We start from the raw sequence: 18,881 nt of genomic DNA on the forward strand, positions 1-18,881 counted from the left end.
ATTGGCAGATTTTTTTTAACTTGTTTTAAGAAATTCAGACTTCATTTTTGTCTTTAAATAACTTGAAATAAGACACTTTTCTGGACTGATGAAGTGAATGTTGCTCATATTAAGTCTAAAAAAGACATTTTCACTGAAATAAGATAAAAAACACTTTGTAAGATTTTTGTTTTCTGAAGTGTACAACCTACTAAGCATATTAAGTCAACTTGGGATGCAGTGAGTCACAAAACCTCCTGTCCGTGTTGTTTCCCAAGTTTTTACTCTGACTGGATCAATCAAGCTGTTTATCACATGCAACCACATAAAACATGGATGTAATCTCTGTTACATCACCTGTCTGTTCCTGAAACCATGACATGAAGCCAATCCCACAGACGCAGCCATTGGCTTTGTGTTTCCTTTCTAACAGCTAAAGGGCGCCTATCAATCATGCATGTGCTGATAGTGCAATCAGTGTTTTAGACCCAGGTGGTTTTTTTTTTTTTTTTTTTTTACCCGGCTGTAAATATGCTTTTTAATGCCATAAAAATCTGATTTTTGGCTTAGTGTGTACGTGACTCCCAGTTTTTCTGCAGCCAGCTCCAAGCCGATCCCCAATGAACAGCAACTTTTAGCACTTTCTCATGGGCTTTATTTTTACGAACTGGATGTTGCCCCTCCTTTGCGACACAAACGCCGACAACTTGAGAAAACAGAGAAATTCAAAGCTGTATTTGATGCAGAATTACTAAGTTTACGGCCATATATTGTGAACAGGTGTTTATGCAGATAAGAATCCTGATAGGGTGAGCAAAACGTTAAAAAGTTTCAGTATCACTGTTCATGGATTTAAACTGTGGAACAGACCGAGTGCAGAACTAAAACAGGTCTGTTCAAAAACAGACGTAAAGAAATGATTCTCCAAAAGTTTATTGATGGATAGAATTACTAGGTGTCAAATTGTTGTTAAAACAGAATTTAACAGGGTATCGTGAAGAGGACATGGGTATGATTGTATTTCTCTGTATAAATGATAGGTTGCATATTCACTGTACACATCTAAAATTGTTGGCAAAAGTAAGACACTGCTATAATTTTAGTATAGAAGAATTCAAAGGGGTAGGATTGGATAAGTTGGTACTTCTTCCTGCTCTTTTTCACTCATGTAAACTGAAAATCTTAAAAAGTGATTGTCTACTGTTTTCATTTTTTTATGATTTTCACGTCTTTGTATTTTCACTTTTTAAGCTGTCATCTTAATACACACATAAAGATTGATTCATTAATATCCCAACATATCACAGATAGCTTCAATTACTGTGTAGCTATTGACTGCTCAGAGATAAACTGCAAAAACCCTAGACTAAGCAAGTGTTTTTTTTTATTATTATTTCTAGTAGAAAATTGCCTTATTGCACTGAATGTGAGCTACGTTTGTCTGGAAAGTCCAGAAAAATACCTTATTTCAAGATGTTAAATGACAAAAATGAAGCCTGAATTGCTTGGGTTACATAAAAAAATCCATAATTTGGTCATAAAAACTTACATTTAGTTTGTTGAATGATTTATTTTCAATTCCAGAAACTCTACCTCACTGGCCATTTTTGTCTTACTCTTTGTGAGGCATAAGTTATGCTGTTGAAATAATTAAAAACTATTCGGAAGTGTATTTATTGTATTTCTGAGTGAAAGTGTCTTTCCTCAGGGACTGAGTGAGTTTATTTTACACCGTGATGGTAAATGTCACGTCTATCCCTGGGTTTGTCTCTGTTAAATGTGGGGGATGGACATTAAAACCTTCATTACTAAAACCTACTCGTTCATTACGCTTGATTTTCATTACAAAAGTGAATAAACGTTGATATTTAAACAGTAAATGTCACAACAAATGAACATTTAAGAGATAAGTAATTGCAAGCTTTGGTGCACTTTTCTATCAACTCATGATTCAAACACCCAGTTCGTATCCAACCATGCATAAAAAAGGCTAATTGAATTTTATTGTTGGGTTTCAAGTATCAGTATTAACCTTCATTGATCTGCTCTCGTCTGTTGCTCATTTGTATCTCCATGTATGGCTGTCTTTAATTTATGACGAGTCCAACCTAAATTTTAATTCTGTGTTTGTCCAAGTGCGGAGGATCAACATAATATCTCACAGAGCAGATGAGGAAAGTTGTAGAGCTGGAGCAATCGAGCTGAATCAAAGAAGAATCAGGATAAGAATTTAATTTAAATCCACTGAATTATTCATAGACACGTTTAGTTTGCAGACAGCTATCGTACTCAAAGAGAGAATAATGTTTTTACTCTGAAATCCTGCTAGATCCCCCCGCTTCCCACCAAAAACTGTTATTGAAACATGAAATTAAAAATGTTTTAAATTGGGTTGCGGCTGCTCGAGGCAAAACACATCCCACGCTCACAAATAGCACATAATGGAGCTGGAAAATGTGAGGTGTGAATACAAATGCTGTGAAAACTTCTCATCATCACGGATTTGATGAACTCAACCTGTTTTCATGTGAGAATAATTGCACACAACACCTCAAAAGGATTATATGGAGGATTTGAGTAAGGCTGTAGATTCAGGGTGTAGAAGGATGGAGAGCTGATAGCTCACCTGATGGAGGGGGTAACGCACGTGTTCAATATTCCCTCCTCAAAGAATTACGTCTTAATGGAGAAAGCTGGATAAAAGCATTACAGAGGGGAAAAAAAAGCTTGTGTATAAAAAAATAATGGAAGCTTAAGTCACTTGAGGTAAGGAGAGGAAGGACGTACACTATCGCACAGCTTTGATAAAAATAGTCCGAACAGAAGATGACAGAGCAGAAGAGGAGAGAAAACTGAAGGAGAGGAGAGAAATTGAGAGCCTCTGGTGGTTTGTGGATGAGTGGAGAGACGACTGATGAAAAGACAGCGAGAGGGAAAGACTCGCTACCACGGCAGTTTGTTCCCAAAGTTCAGAGCTCAACTCTTCCCACTCCTTCATCCTGCTCTCCGTCGGCCCGTTTGTTGCCCTGACAACACTCTCAGCCGTTCAACTGCACTCTCAGTGGAGTGGAAGCAGGGGGAGGTCTGCGAGTGTGAGTGTGTGTGGTGTGAGTGTGTGGAGTAGTATGGCTGTTTTATTTATTGCATTTTTCTATATTTGAGGACGGCGAGTGTCTCAGTATAGAGGGAGCTTCTAGCTTGTTTCACTACAGCATAGAGTTAACTTGTTTGAGCACTATTTCCATTAGGGGGTGGGTGACATAGCCTCAAAATTATATCACGATATTTTAAGGAAATTTACGATAACGATATTTATGCTGATATGGGGGAAAAAAACAAACAACTTATTAATAGTGGTTGCTGCTTCTGAATAACAGCATTTTTATTGCACGCACAGTATGGAAGCCACTTTTCCAATCATTTACTACGACCACACAAGCTTGAAATGTAAACATAGTAAGTAGGTCAGATCCAGAGGAAATCTGACGTTTTGGAGGAGGAAAGTTAATCTCGAACTTCATAATTCTCTATGACACATTCTTTCTATAAGGACACCAACAGAAAGGAGAAGGCATGGGCTGAAGGTGCTAAAGTTTAGGGAGGGCCAGGTAAACTTAACATACTAATTAGTTACCATGAAAGTACGTTGTCATGGGTGGATTCCTGCAGCAACATGTGGTGCTCCTGTGATCTAGTGATTTCGGGTCTCCAGCTGCTATGGGCGCTGCCCTGCACTCTGCTGGGCGGCGCTGTGCTGGGCGGCGCTGTGCTGGGCGGCGCTGTGCTGCATGGCGCTGTGCTGCATGGCGCTGTGCTGCATGGCGCTATGCTGCACAGCGCTGTACTGCACGACGCTCCAGAGACACATCCAGTATGAATTGGCACGTGCCCAAATTCCACGGAGCTGCGCTGTGCGGTGCTCATGTTTTATGTGTGAATTAGGGGTAATGCTGATATGGGTATGGGTATGGGTAATGCCTCCATGACGGAAGTTTGGCTCGACCACACGTCCGTCATGGAGGCAAAAAAAATCCACCAATAATAACGTAGCTTTCACGTCGTCCTCATGTGTCTTCATAGCCTGGTTGTATTCGGTCGTGTGTTTCAGCTTTAGGTGGTGGAACATGTTTGTGGTGTTGCCACCCTTCGTTGTAATAGTTCTCCTGCACATTTTGCATTTAATGTGTTTTGCTGCGTGTCTGATGTTAGTTCAGCCAAACCACCTCCACATCACTGAGGTAGCTCCTCTCTTAGGCACTAAATCTACATGTGAGGAAGAAGTTGGTGCAGCCGTGCTACTTTTGCTCTCGGCCGTTGTTGTTTTGTACACAGCAGGGAGCGTAAAACGTCATTGTGTCTCTGCACTGTAAATATCGCGAAATGACAAATTTATATGATTTGGCACAGCCCTAATTTCAATTTCAATTATTATTATTTAGTTTGTGAACTTAGATGATCAGTAAAGGAATCAGTTTGACATTTTGTGGTTCTGGATATGACAATGAACAGAGTCAGAAACATGAGAGAGAGTAAGGACAACGTGCAGCAAAATGACAGACTCTGAGCATCGGGCACTAGCTATAGCAACAGCTGAGCCCAACCTGCCCAAAACAATTTTATTCATCCTCCTGCATGATGAGAGATTATAAAGAGCGTTTTTTTTTTGTTTTTTTTTTTTTAAATAATGTTTAAAAAATGACTTTGGCTACGGCTGGAAAGACATTTAAAAATCAAGTTCCTATGGCACCTTGATGATGCCAATAAAATTAGAGAACATACAAGATTTACGCACAAGGACGTAAAAGAGCCTGCACACACATCTAACTGTGCACATGTAGCATCCTCTCACAGCAGCTACATGCAACATTTCCCTGCTCTTGAGTGCAGTTTTGCAGCCTGTGAGGAGAAAACTACATCTTGAGCACGTGCAGAAACCGGACTGAGCATGTGATTGTTTTCTCCGTGGTCTGTGCTTGCGAAACTCTCAACTCCTGGTGTGTGAATAGATTTTGTGTTGTGAAAGTCAACAAGCATGCACAGTCACACTGGCAGTCCTTCACTTTGTGATTGGACTGACTGAAGAGAGCAGTAAATCACTGTTCCCTCCGACCTGAGCTGACCCATTATTTGCGCTACATACAGGCATACAAACTTCATACACATAAAAGTGTATCAGCAGGCTTTCCCTGTGCATTAATGAGTTATGTGAGCATCTAGTTGTCTTTCTGCCTTTGTAGTTCCTGCCTGAGTGTGCGCTCGCTCAGTCTCTTCTCTTTCCTCATCTGTGGGGAATGTTTGAAACTGCTCCCTTATGATGTCTCTGAACTTTCCTGTTAACATCTCAAAGCACACGCTGCGCTGTTGTTGTGTTAGCCCGAGAAAAACAAAGTGCATTGACATTTTATTGTTGCATAAACTGATTTTTAAAAGAAAATTGGAAAAGAGTTTGGAAAATCATTACACAACAAATATTTTTGTCCTTCTTTCACCCCTGATGCAAACAGTTTATCAAAATTTTCTGACATGAGGATATCATAACTGTATTTATGCTGGTGGAAAATTGGCTGAAATCACATCTTCTGTGCTCAGACTGATATTCAACCTTTCTTCAAACAGATTTCATCTTTGAAATCCTGGTTGGTACTCGTTGGGTTTTATGAAAAATGGTTCAATTTTGGAGTTTGGAGGCTAGGTAAAAAAAATATTCCTGGAAACATGAAAAAAAACTGGTACAGCATCCTCAACATTTAACAGTGATCAGAGGTGTATTTTTTAGCCAACTTTTCACTTCTACTCCTTACATGTTCAGGCAAATATCTGTACTTCCTACTCTGCATGTTTTAGAAATAGCCTCACTACTGCTGTTTGATTCCAACTTTTCATCATCCAAAATAACACACACTGAAAACGTTAAAGCTAGACATTTCCTTAATTTTAATTAGTGATCGGGGATCAGTGATCAGCCCATCCTTACACATGAAACTGATCTTTTTTTATTTTTTACCTCCAGGTAAGGTCTGACAGCAAGCTATTGTTGGTTTTTGCTTTGAGACCTAAAACTCAGGACACTTTATTGGTTGTTTAAGTTAAAACATAAAGATTTTCTTTTTTTCACAGGTATTGTTCAATGATTTTCAATATAATAAGATTGGAACATTGAAGGTAAATGCTGTCAGTTATAAAAGATTGAAAAATAAAAAAATCCATATCGGCCCAAATTGGTATCGGCAGGTCAGGCTTTTTAAAGATCAGTGATCGGCCAGACAATTGTGGTCAGGGCACCCCTAGTACAAACCCATTCTAATATTGTTTAAATCAAAGAGTCATTTTGATTGTGGATGGATGAGATGACTGAACTTAATACCATTCCAAAACCCTATTGGTTTGTACGGATCCATCACACCTGACGTAACGCAATTCACGCCACACTTCAGCAACAACATAACAGACGTATAACGTATAGTATGGAGATGTCTGTAGCACAGACTCAGGAGGGGGGATGAACTATATGAACTAAAAGCCCCTATGGCTGAGCCTAAGCTTTCGACCTTAAAGGCACCCCCCCCCCCCCCCCCCCCTTTAAGTTATTTATACTTTGATACTTCAAGTAGTTTTGAAACCCTTACAATTATACTTTTACTAAAGTAAAAAGCTTGAGTTGATCCTTCAACTTCTACAAAAGTCTTTTTAAACCCTAGTATCTATACTTGTTCTTGAGTAATGAATGTGAATACTTTTGAAACCGCTGACAGTGTTAAAAAACAGAATCAGTGTTTCCCCTACCATTGTATTGGGGGGTGCCCCCCAACGGGGGCACCAGCCCCCCTGAAAGTTATATGTATTTTGATTCAACAGACCAAAAGCCTTATGTCATTTACCTAATTTACATGATGGGATGTTATTTGGACATTGTTGCGTTCACATTTCTCCTCGCGCTGATTCTTGCACTGTGAAGTTCCGCACCAACGCGTTCACAGACGCACAAACACGCGCGCGCATTCACACACGCTCATACAGATCTTGTGCATCTGATTTCTGCGAGTCACGTTCACGGGGAGAGAATGTGTGACTTTCGCCTGGCTCCGTTCGCGGGTGGCGCGCACACCTCAATAGAGCGCAGAGGCATTTATGCTTGGCGCATTCTCCGTTGTAATATTCGCCGCAAAGACGGGTTGGTAAAGAAAAAAATGTTACAGAAAGCAGTAAACGCAACCAAAAGACGAATAAGTGAAGTCACGTGGATTAAAATAAATGCTCGTATGAGCGTACCAGCTCAGCAAGTCTACCCTCTATTTCGTCCCTTTTGAAAATCTAGAAGCGCCACTCGCAGCTCTTGCAACACGTTAAAAAATTTTGGAGATGCACGACCACGTGAAGCGCCAGGGCGCCCAACTGTCGCGAGGTGCGCGTTGACGTCATTTGTGGCGCGCGAACCATGCGACCATGCGACTGCGTCAAGCATAAACTAGGCTTAACACAGCCTTCATCACGTACGGCAGGTTCCAGCACCTTCTCTGTGAAGATTTGCTCTCGTGCACTGCGCCCCCTGCTGCCAACAACGTCACCGCCTCCCAAGGCTGTAAACCTAGGGGAAACACTGAGCATCTAACCAGTATCTCTCACCTCAGGCAGGATCATTTCTGAACGGTTAAATTGTTAGACTGAGCTTTGCTGCTGGTTGTGTATCATCATAAGCCAAGTTAAGCTTATACTAACATTATTCTTTTTGTTTTGAGCTGACAGCAGTAGATTTCTGTTTCATTTTTGCAGTTCTGGAGTCCTGCAGTGGTTTGCTTAATATCATTTTGAAAGCTTTACCACTACAACCCCTGCAACACAGAAATAATTTTGTCCTTTAAAGCAATGATCAGCATCTTATCTGCATTTTCTCTCCATTTCTCCTTCACTTTATTACCTTGATGACTGTAAACTGAGGCTGTCAGCATTTTCTTGCAAAGTGAAGCAGAATAACTTTGGGGTGTGTGGGGACATAAACCTTTGTGGAAATCTATTTGCGCTGATGTGGCCTTTTTAAAAATCTTTTTTTAATACGGAAGAAAATAAAAAAAAACTCCTGTAGTGTGTTTGTGTGTGTGTGTGTGTGTGTGTGTGTGTGTGTGTGTGTGTATCAGCAGCTGAATATGAAGGAACATGCTTATATAGACTTCTCACTCCCAGTGTAGTATTTTTGTTCTGGTTGAAAGGAGCTCATTATGTAGTCACATATTGTGCTCTATATTGGGTCTGTGTGGTGGTCTTATTGAGCAGTCTTTCTCTGTGCAGCGCTGGCACCATGCGAGGGTGTGTGAGTCCGTTCTGTGTGCCAGTGAAAGAGTGTGTGTAAGCATCCTGGTGTCTTTGTGTGCCAGTCTGGCTGTTGGCAGCGCCGTTTGATTCTTGGCAGGTGGATCACAGCTTCTTGCTGCCCAGCTGAAGAACTGGATACCAAAGAAAGAGAAGAGAAAGAGGGAGCGAAAGAAAGAGCGATAAAAGACATAAACACAGGAGGAGAAAGAAAAAGAGTGGACAGAAGGAGTGAGAGTCAAAGTCGGAGAGGGTGGAAACAGACATGAGGAGATGAAGAGACTGAAAGTATTTTCTGCTCGTGGCTCTTTACATGCTGGAGCTGGGCTTTTAACATGTTGCTGTGTTGCTGCATGAATTCCTGATCAACCACTCCCCCTCCTCTTCTTTCAGCTCCTCCTCCTCCTCTTTCACTCTCACAATGTAAACCTCATAGTTTGGTGCTGAAAATCAATAAAACAACATGTCTCTCTGTAAGCGAGCAACTCTCAGAGTAAGCAGGTCACATGTGCCCGAGTATGGATTAGTGCATTTATTTCCAGTGAAAGAAAGCCTAGGTAGAATTAGATATGTGTGTGTGCTTGTGTGTCTACATGTGTGTGTGTGTGTGACAGAGAGAAAGAAGGAGAATTTGTTTGTTTGGAGGGGATGCAGGCTGGGGGAGGCCGTGATGGTGGATACGTTTGTCAGTGGGGGCTTAGATTAAGAAGGTGCTCCATTGTGGGACCTATTTACCATTTTAGCAGCTAACAAAATTGGAGATTTGTGTGTGTGTGTGTGTGTGTGTGTGTGAGTGTCTAAGAGATGGAGACAGCGGTCATTAGATCGAACATGAGCCCAGTCTGAGTGACCGAGTGATGAGCTTGGTGTTTTTTTTATCCAGGACCAAAACACACCAAACCAAGGCTTAGATTTCACTCACACATACACACACGACACACACACACATAAATCCCTGGTGAAAGAGCGAAAGACCAGAGGAGAAACAAAAAAGACTAATATAAAAACAGATAGAGGAGCGGCTTTGTTTTCTTTGGGGAACATAAACTGTCCTGATTTATCTGTTTCTTTTTTTTAATTTAACACACAAACACACACATGTATTTACACACATACAATACATGCTGTGTATGCACACTGGCTGTGTCAGCAGACAGGAAGCTATAGCTAATACATAATTGATGAGTCCAGTCATTGATTACAAGTGATAAGTGGTATTGACAGGAGGTGTGAGGAGGATACAAAAAGTGTCGATGTGTAGCTTTATGTATGTGAAGGTTTTCCCAGGGGGATGCAAAATAGCTCGGGAATATGTAATGGGCCCTTTTTCTGTTTTTACATTAGCTTACTAAACAGAATTTAAAGAGTGACTCCAGACACTGTAGGGGTCTCTTAAATGGTAGGTTAGCTCCATAGACTGTGTAATTAATGGACGTAGTCTGCCAGACGTCACCCGTGTGTTACTGGAACAGATTTTTGGAGGAAATCAGCTATAGCGGCCATATTAGCAGGGACATGAGCTTCGAGTACAGCTATAGGGTGCCTGTTAGCCACGTGAGCTAAGCTGTGCCTCTGATTGGGCAAGCTCGGGATCTTATTATCCTTTAAACTGCTAAAAAAATTAATTAGTTAAAAAATAATGTACCCCCTTTACAGTGTTAGCCCATTGTAAAATTAGCAAAAGCACGTTTATTTCTGCTGTGGAAATGGCTTATTTTGGCTATGTGACTTCTGGTACTCCCAGAGCCAGCCTCAAGCGGACACTAGAAAACCAGCGGATTTTAGCTCTTCAGCATTGTCTCATTTTCTTAGACCAGAGGTTGCAGCTTAGCTAGCTCGTATCCTTTCCCTGAAAAAAGGCTCATGTAAGTGCTTAAAGTTTTTTTTAAAGTTTGTTTTTTCAAAACTAGCTTCAGAGACTGTGATTAAGTGTCAGAAATCCCCTCCAGTTTTGAGATTACTGCTATTGTTCAAAATATGGAGTGAGCTCGACATCAGGAAATGAGCTAGCAAGGAAACAAGAAGCTTTGCTACTTACTGCTGTTTATTTTCTAAATTGAAAGCAAACTAACAAAGAAGTACAAAATATTTCTTGTTGTACAGCTATAGGGCTCAGAAGTGTTTGAGAGCTAACCTATATAGATATATTTTCACTCTGAAGCAATGCTAAATAAATGGATTGCTCTATTTCCATTGCCCAAGCTAGGCTAGCTTCTTCTTTGGCTAGCTTAACTTCCTATTAAGCTTAGTTTCTTCTTAAGCTAGCTCAGCCTTTTTAAAATTTACTCTGTCTTTTGACAAGAAAGTGTCTTAAACTTTTCTTTCAGTGTTGTAGCACATCCTTCGTAACATGAACTCAATCTTGAAAGTTTTTCAGCCCCAGTTGAAAATAATTCACTGGTGGTTTATCAAATCTTCCTCTATGCACAGAAGCAGAGAAGAGGAGTAGGTAGACAGACTTAAAGAAAAAAGACAGCCAGAACTTGACAAGCTTTGAAATCAAAACACACACTCACACATTCACACACATGGTCAGCGTGTGCACTCTAGCTTGCTAACAGCAAACATCTGTTGGCTAAAGGCGATAAATCGGCTTTCTGGAAAGAATAAAACAGACAGTTTAACCGTCAGATCCAACTCTTCTCTGAACATGATATTCCAAAAGACATTTAGATGTTTCTCCTTTATCAGTGTGTTGTGTTATTGTCTTTAATCTGTTATTTTATCTTCTGTGTGGCTGCAGCGCTGACTGTAGAGCTGATTTCCTGAAGTGGACATGGAATTTATCTGTTTTATCTAACACTTTCTAACAGCCTTATCAGGGACACTGTGATCATAGAGAGCGCTTCAAAGAAAAATGATCATAGTACAGCCTCTCTATTATTTAGACAGAAGAACCAAGATATTATTATTTTTTAACAAAAGCTGTGCTGTTGTTGAAGGGGAATGGGTGGGAGTAATTTAAAGTTTTAGGCACCGAAAATTTCATTCAGACATTATACAACAACTGAACACATGAAATCAAACTCTTTGTGAACCCATGTAGTGATGGATGTAATGGAGTGAATCTTCTATGTTATGATTTGAGCAAACACACTCTTATTATATAATTTATCATCGATTTAGTCGGTTCGGCTCTTTATACAACCCTTGAAAGGGGTATTACAGTAAGTGAGTCAGACAGAGTATAATGATCAGACCTGTATGTGAAACAATTTTGCTAAATTTGAAGAAGATTGATGATAACTGGCTTTTATCTATGAGTAGAAATAATGTGAGTGTGCCGTGGGTGTGGTCCTGAAATCAGGTTATTATACCATTATGTCCTATTTCTGTACCTCACTGAAATGCCCATGAACTGAGGAAAGCTCTCTAATAGTGCTCTTTTATGTGTGTGAATACACTCGTAAGCTGGAGGCTGCCTCTAACCTTTCAGTGTTCAGCTCCTCGGCTGTTACTGTGTCGTCCCTCTCATTTAATCCACCTTTCCCTCTCTGCTTCATTATACCACATGCACTGCTTTCATGTAGTTTCTTTCTGACTCAGGCTACACACACACACACACACGCTGTTGTCACATGTCCATGCACACCCATACAGCATGACATACCTCCCTGCTGTCACGGTGTGCTGAGCTAAGGTGAATGCTTGGATTCAGGGATAGCTAATGACCAGAAGAGGAAGAAAAAAAAGAGGAGGGAAGGAGAGAAAAAGAGGAGGTCAGATTGATTTTACAGTGCTTTTGTTTCACCTACAGGCAGTATGTGAACACAGAGGGGCTTGTAAAACGGGTACTTCATGGAGAGATCAGGCTCATTTGCATTCAGAGGACACACTCTTCCCGTTTTCCTATGGAATGGTTTTTCCAGGTCACTGCCTGTAAAATTTGACAGGGCTACAAAGTGTGCTGCTTTAAAGTGATGCAGTCATTTTAAATTGTTTCAGGTCAGCGACTCGCCCGTCTGATCTGGGGTCTGTGGTTTGAGAGTGTACGTTTAAAGATTCCCACAGCGCGAGGATAACCTGAGAGCGCCACAATGCATGTGTGAGAAGAAAGACTGAAGCAGCAGCCTCCGCAGATGGATGCTGATTAAATATTGATGGTCAGCGGTGTTGAAGGCTTGATTAGGGACCAACTGAGCAAGCGCTACACAAACACACACACACGCACTCACTCACACACTCACAGACACAGGTGGAGGACCTTACTTTAGGAGCAGGTTTTCATTATGCCGCCCCGCTGGTCACCTTCCTCTGTCCACGTTTCATTCTCACCTCCCCGCTTCCTTCCTTCACTTCCTCCTGTCACCCAGAGATCACACACAGGAAATAACACACGTAAGTCAGAGTCAAACCCTCATTCATCCGACCCATGCACTTTGTCCTTGATAAAATTTTTCTATTTCGCTTCAACAATTCTTGTGTTGTGTTTTATCAACTCACACGCTCGAAAGTTGTTGAGAAAATAAAAAGTTTGCTTCAGCGAAATAACAAAAGGATACATATTTTCTCACTGATCCTTGGAGAGAGGTTTGGATTTATGTTTTGGCTTTCAGATTACCACCTCCAAAAACCATGTGTGGATATTTCACTGACTGTGTTGTCAGCACTCTGTCAAGGGAACTACTTTTTGAGTCGAGACACAGGATACGAAATACAAATCTCCGTGGGTGTTTGCTGTTGTTGCTGGGTGTTTTACTGCTGAAGGTTCTTTTTTGTGTGTGGGTGTTTTAGCTATTTGGATCAATTGAACCTAAAAAGGGGAGAATATCGTGCCTGGAGCTTGGATTCAAAATGCTAAACTCTTGATCTTACAAAGTAACTGAGCTTTGGAGACAAGTCAAACGTATGTAAACTCCTCACAACTTTCCCACGGGATCAGAGCTCGCTCAGCTTCGCTTGGACTTTGCTTTAAACGTCGTTTTTCTGCCTGCTCTTTATCGGCTTCTCAGGGTGATGGTTATTAGCACAAAAGGAAAATATTTATGCAGCTGTGTCACAAAATGGGACAGCTAAAAATGTACAAAACATACAGGGATGTAAGAAAAGTAGAAGGTTGTTCTGCGTGTGTGGTGGGAGAAGATTAGCGAGCGTTTTAAGTGGCATGAAAACTTCCCAACAACCACAATAAACACAACCCAACCACAGTTTCTTCCCCTGTTTAAGACAGTCAAAAGTTTAGAGGCTGGTTTTTATTTTGATCTGCCAGGGCTGAAAGGTGTTTGGTTTCACTTTAATGTCAAAAAAATGTAAATGTAGTTGTGACATAAACGTTTTGTTTTGCTGATTCACTGACTGACTTTGTGTCTCCTTGAGCAGCAACAGCTGCAGCACAACCGCAGTCGTCTTATAGTTTAAATTATAGGTTTACTGCTGCTGTGATTCCTCTGCTAGTGTACTGCAACACAACAAAGGAAAGCATCGCAGAAGAGATGAATACATCACATTTAGTTCTTTATGTTTAAAGGTCAAAATCACGTCACAGGATTCTGTAAAGTGAAAAATTTCCTCTGAAGATGGAGAGAAAGCATCAAAGGAGCTGTTGACTTATTTGTTTTTTTCTCTGTGTTTTTTTGCAGTTACGTTACTGGACTCTATGTCCGCCTTGGCCGACCTGGGCTGGGAGGCTCATCCAAATGAAGGGGTAAGTGTTTGAAGCACAACTAAAACACACACTGATACAAAAAGAAAATCAATGCTCTTCTCTTTGTGCCACCAGAAGTATAAATCTGATCACGACTGGTGGGTTGTGTTGACATGTTGTATTTTCAGGGATGGAGCGGGGACTTTGGCTGCTGAACTGGAGTGTGTGTGTGTGTGTGTGTTGTAGAGAGCACTGAGTTCTTCAGAGCTTCTTTCTAAATCGGGAGTCAGCAGGGGGAATTTACAAATTATTTCCGCTGCACTGAAGCTCCGTGGCAGTGGAGCCTCCATTTATTACGGGCTGCGATTTTTTTGCGGTGAAGTGAGGCGACAGGACGTGGGGGCAGATCTTCTTACATAAGTGGAGATGCTCTGTGTGCATGTTGGTTTGATCTGAAGGTGTGTTTTTGTGTGAGTGGGGTCTTGCGTAACTTGCCCCTTTTTGCAGGTATAGGGACACAGGAGGGAGTGTGCAGCAAGCGTGCGTCAGAAAATGACAGCAGAGATGTGAGAGGAAGAGGAGGAGGGAGGAAGCACGAGCAGGAGCATCCCGTACAGAAATAAGAGCGCGCTCTGTATGTCGGAAGCTGGTGAATGGCGCTGAATTAATTCTATTTCCCCTTGAGTAACACTTCCTTCCCACTATTCATCGTCGGTGTGTTAAATTGCAGGATGCCACACATGGTTTCATGGTTGTGTTCAGCAGAGGAGTGAGCAGAGTGGAGCAAGGGCTGTTTTCTCAGGCAGACCAGGGGATCAAGTTCACCTTATTGAAATGCTCTGATTGTGCGGCCGTGTTGTGGATGTTTGTTTATGTTTCCTTTAAGGTCCTTATTGCAGAGATGTGTTCCATGTGTGGCTGGGCGGAAAGGTTGAATCTCATTTTGACAGAAAGAGTACACACACACACTTTTATTAAGAAGGGCCTGCAAAAGCACATGTGTTGTTAGTTTACCCTCAAAGAAAAATCCTGGCTCTGAGTCAAACATATATAATAAACTCCATCCTGTATAATATCTTTTTTCACGAGCTGTCAACAAAGCAGGGATCTGGCATCTCCTCAATGAATGTGTACAGACATTGATGGGAAACCGGCTCCACGGGCATGCACACAACTCCCCTGTCAAATAAATAGGACAAACAGATCCCTGATAAAACAGCGCTGACTGAGAAATTGTCTAAACAAAAGTGTTTTCCCTGTGTCTCTTCTCTTTGAGGTCAGGCTCAAGCTTTATCAGCCGCTCTATCTGACCGCAGAAGTGATGAAACTGATTAAAGATGGAGCAGTCTAAGCTGTCGCTGTGGTTCCTGTTTTGTCTTGTGGTTAGCGTTGGCGATGATATCTTTTCTTCTCAATAAACATGATCGTTGTTGCTCTGTTTCGGTCCAGTCTCTGTGAAAAACATCTGAAAATGGACGGTTTATTCCCGTCAGCGATGACTTATCTTACATTAAAAGTCAAATATTTTTTTGAAACCCAGAAAAAAAGAGAAGAGGAAAGTAGGGCTGCAATGACTAATTGATAAAAATCGATTAACAAAAGTGTCGACAATGTTTTTCCATATTCGATGCACTGTGCTGCGTCATAACTGTATTAGTTTCTCTTAATTTTTTTTGTCTTCTTCCTTTTTGTCGGATTATCTGGTGGTTGGCAACGAGCTGAAGGTGCATTACCGCCACCTACTTGACTGGAGTGTAGATTACCTTTGCTGTGGGGCTGTATGCATTACATGTAAACAGATCAGAGGCAGAGTGGCGAAGGAGAAGCTTAGTCGGGAAACAAGTAAAGACCATAGACTGTATAAAATATGGATGTAGTCTTCCCGCCGTCACCTGTCTGTTTCTGAAACGGATAATGAAGCACATTGGCTATTCCGGCCATGTTGGTAGTGGCAAGGGCTTTGTGTACAGCTATAGGGTGCGAGAGTTGTACAGAGTTGTGCCTCTGATTGGCCAAGCTTGCGATCGAAATATCCACGGAACGGTAGAGTTAGAAAAAAGTTCACCCCTCGTACAGTGTTTGCTGATAGTAAAATTAGCGACTCAGACAGGAGACGTTTATTGAACCAGGCTGTAAATAGGTTAATTTTGGCTTTGAAAATGTCTTTTTTTGGCTTGGTGTGTATGTGACTTCCGGAGCCAGCCTCAGGCGAACACTCGAGAAACAGCAGATTTTAGCACTTCTGCATCGTCTCATATTCTTAGACCAGAGGTTGCCAAGCTGCTTGGTAAACATGCGAATAATGGCAGAGCCGGAGAAGCTGTTAGTCCAAAAAATCCCAGAGTTTGGGAGTATTTCACTCTGAGTGAAAGCACATAGCGTATTAATTGATAAAAATGAACTTGCATGGCACGGCAGGGCGACTGCAATGATCCAGCTCTTAAAACTAGAGGTAGACCGATATATCGGTTGGCCGATATATTGGGCCGATATTTGGACATTTGTCTTTATCGGCCATTGGCCGTATTTTCTTTTAAAAAGCCGATTTTTGATCCGTTGTATAAAATGACGCAATTTTTGATCAGGCCCAAAAGTTGAGCACCTCAAACTTGTGGAATCACTTGGATACATTACATACTTTTGTTCAAATTATATTAATAAGTTTAAATTTCTTTTTTGACATTTTAAGAACAGTGTGAATGTTTACTACTGCTTGTTACATTGTGTGTTTACTCAGACAAAATATGTCATTGTTTTGAAAGCTGAATAAATGTTCAGAGGACTGGACACGACTTGTTGTAATAGATTTCTTTTAGTTGCTCAGAAATTGCTACGTTTCACAAAAATGTGATAAATATATATTTATTCAACATCGGCCTGAATATCAAATTGGAAAAATCGGCTATGCATATCGGCATCGGCTGCCCAAATTTGGAAAGCATCGGCATCGGCATCGGCATCGGCCCCCAAAAAACCTATATCGGTCGACCTCTACTTAAAACACAAACATGTTTTGCTCATGGATGATGAGCCAGGAGCTCAACGGTGAGATGAGTAGCTACAAAATCCCACATACACTCCTTTTATATGTTGTGAAATGTATGGTTTGTCTTTTAGGACTCATTTAGTCTTTTTATTAAATCGTCACCCCGTTAAAAAACCAGGAGGAGTTCATCAAACTAGCATTAGCATTAGCATTAGCTGCTACAGATAGTGGTAGGGAAAAGGGGGTGAACTGTTTGACCTGCAGGTGAAAAGATTGAGGACACATTGTTATTTATTTGTCTTTTTGGTCCACTAAGTTCTTAATCTGATGATATAACAATATATTTTCTATTATTTTGCCCAAACTGTTGATTCTTTCAGTGACAATACATTCATGTCATTTGTTATATTTTATAAATGTAGCATCTGGTCAGCTTAATTATGTTCAAATATGTTGTTTCTTTGTATATATCATTAAGCAAACAATAGTCATTAACTAAAATAACAATGCATGTTTGGTTTTGCTAATTTTACAACCCCCCTCATGATTCTTTGAATAATCGTAAATATAATTGTCAGAGTAATTGATTACTAAAGTAATCATTAGTGACAGCCCTCGTGGAAAGCCCTTGACTAAGGTCTCTTGTAAATAGTTGATCATTTGTGGTGTTTAGGTTTAATCATGTGACTAAAAATCTCTGGTGGAGCCCATAGGCGCAATACAGTTTTCAGATTACCACAGGATTAAAGAAAACAGGATTGATAAAACAGGTACCGTCTACCTGACCGAACTGGGTTTCCTTAAATTAAACAAGAGTTAGTTATTCTCAATCCAATTACATTAAAAAGCTCAAATGAAGCAAATCAACTTACAAGGTTCAAAGCCACCAGTGCCCGCAAATAGTTCAGACTTAGTCAATCAGGTTTTACTGTGTAATGACATCAAACAAGACAGCATGAGTCAGAGTAGAGAGAGACAGGGAAAGTGTCAGACTGAGAGGGATAAAAGTGCCAAGGCTGTGAGCAGATCCAATGTTTCATATCAAGGGGATTATCTAGTTGACCTCTAACCCTTAAACCCAAAGATTGGTCTCAGCAAGAAGCAATTCCCACCGAGCCGAGCTCACTGTCTACCTGCATTAGTCCCAAACCACACTTGACCCCCACAGGTCAAACCTAATCTGAGCCGTGCAGGGCCGGATGTGCCTGAGACTGAGGGGAGCGACCCACTTCTGTCACATAGCGGGGGTGCTCCCTGTGAGGGACACAAAACAGATACGTCTTAATGATGTTTAAATATAGGAGGCCCCCAAAACAGCATCTCCATCTCCCCCTGGGCTCCACAGCCCCCCTCCTCATCTTCCACGTCTGACCCCCCTCCCCCTTCATAGACCACAGTCAGTTTTCTGGTTTGGAGGCCATTTGCGTGGTCTTCGTAGGTGTACTCATCAGATGATTGCAGAAGGAGGGATATTATGTTAAGCTGGTGAATGGCTGAACTTAAACCTTGATCCGACATCTCTGCTTCACTTCAAAGCAATCAAGCTCGCTCCTTGCTGATTGGCTGAGGTGACTGAGGGTTCAGGGAGGAGGAGGGTTTCATCCTGAATGTTAATTTGTCTTCAGACTGAACAGACACACGTTCTTTCTGTGTGTTTGTTTCAGGAGCCAGAGCTTAAACTCTTCAGCCTATCCAAACATTGTCTCAGCTGAGTTTCTGGTTCAGTTTCTCTCAAGGGGCCGGTGGATCGTTGGCAAAAGATGGAGGCAAGCAGGTTGTTTCTGTCTTCACGTGCACACCTGTGCTCTTACTCCAGGAAAATGTGACGATGAACAAAGTCACCAGCGAGGGAAATAAGTTGCTCACCAGGAAGTGGCAGTAATCCAGCCACTCCGAACTCTACCGACAAAGAAATAAACAAAGACATCATAAAGCTCTCTTTATCCCTCAATGACTATTCCCATAAATGCTTTAATCACCGCTCCCAGGGGACGCAGATTTGTGTGTTTATGTGTGCGTGTGGAAGTG

At 41.3% G+C, this 18,881-nt stretch overlaps 1 protein-coding gene across 2 annotated transcripts in view; it reads left to right on the forward strand.

The window, feature by feature from the left end:
* The window catches only part of epha4b (eph receptor A4b), a 147,809-nt gene that overhangs the window by 12,240 nt on the left and 116,688 nt on the right, over positions 1–18,881 (forward strand). For both annotated transcript variants that reach the window (XM_074689205.1, XM_074689207.1), the window contains exon 2: positions 13,863–13,927. In XM_074689205.1, the coding sequence (XP_074545306.1) occupies positions 13,863–13,927 (65 nt within the window). The remainder of the gene's footprint in view (positions 1–13,862; positions 13,928–18,881) is intronic.

Source organism: Halichoeres trimaculatus, unplaced genomic scaffold, assembly GCF_033239565.1.
Source record: "Halichoeres trimaculatus isolate MK-OKI-2021-1 unplaced genomic scaffold, fHalTri1.1 fHalTri1_scaffold_15, whole genome shotgun sequence".
Lineage (NCBI taxonomy): Eukaryota > Metazoa > Chordata > Actinopteri > Labriformes > Labridae > Halichoeres > Halichoeres trimaculatus.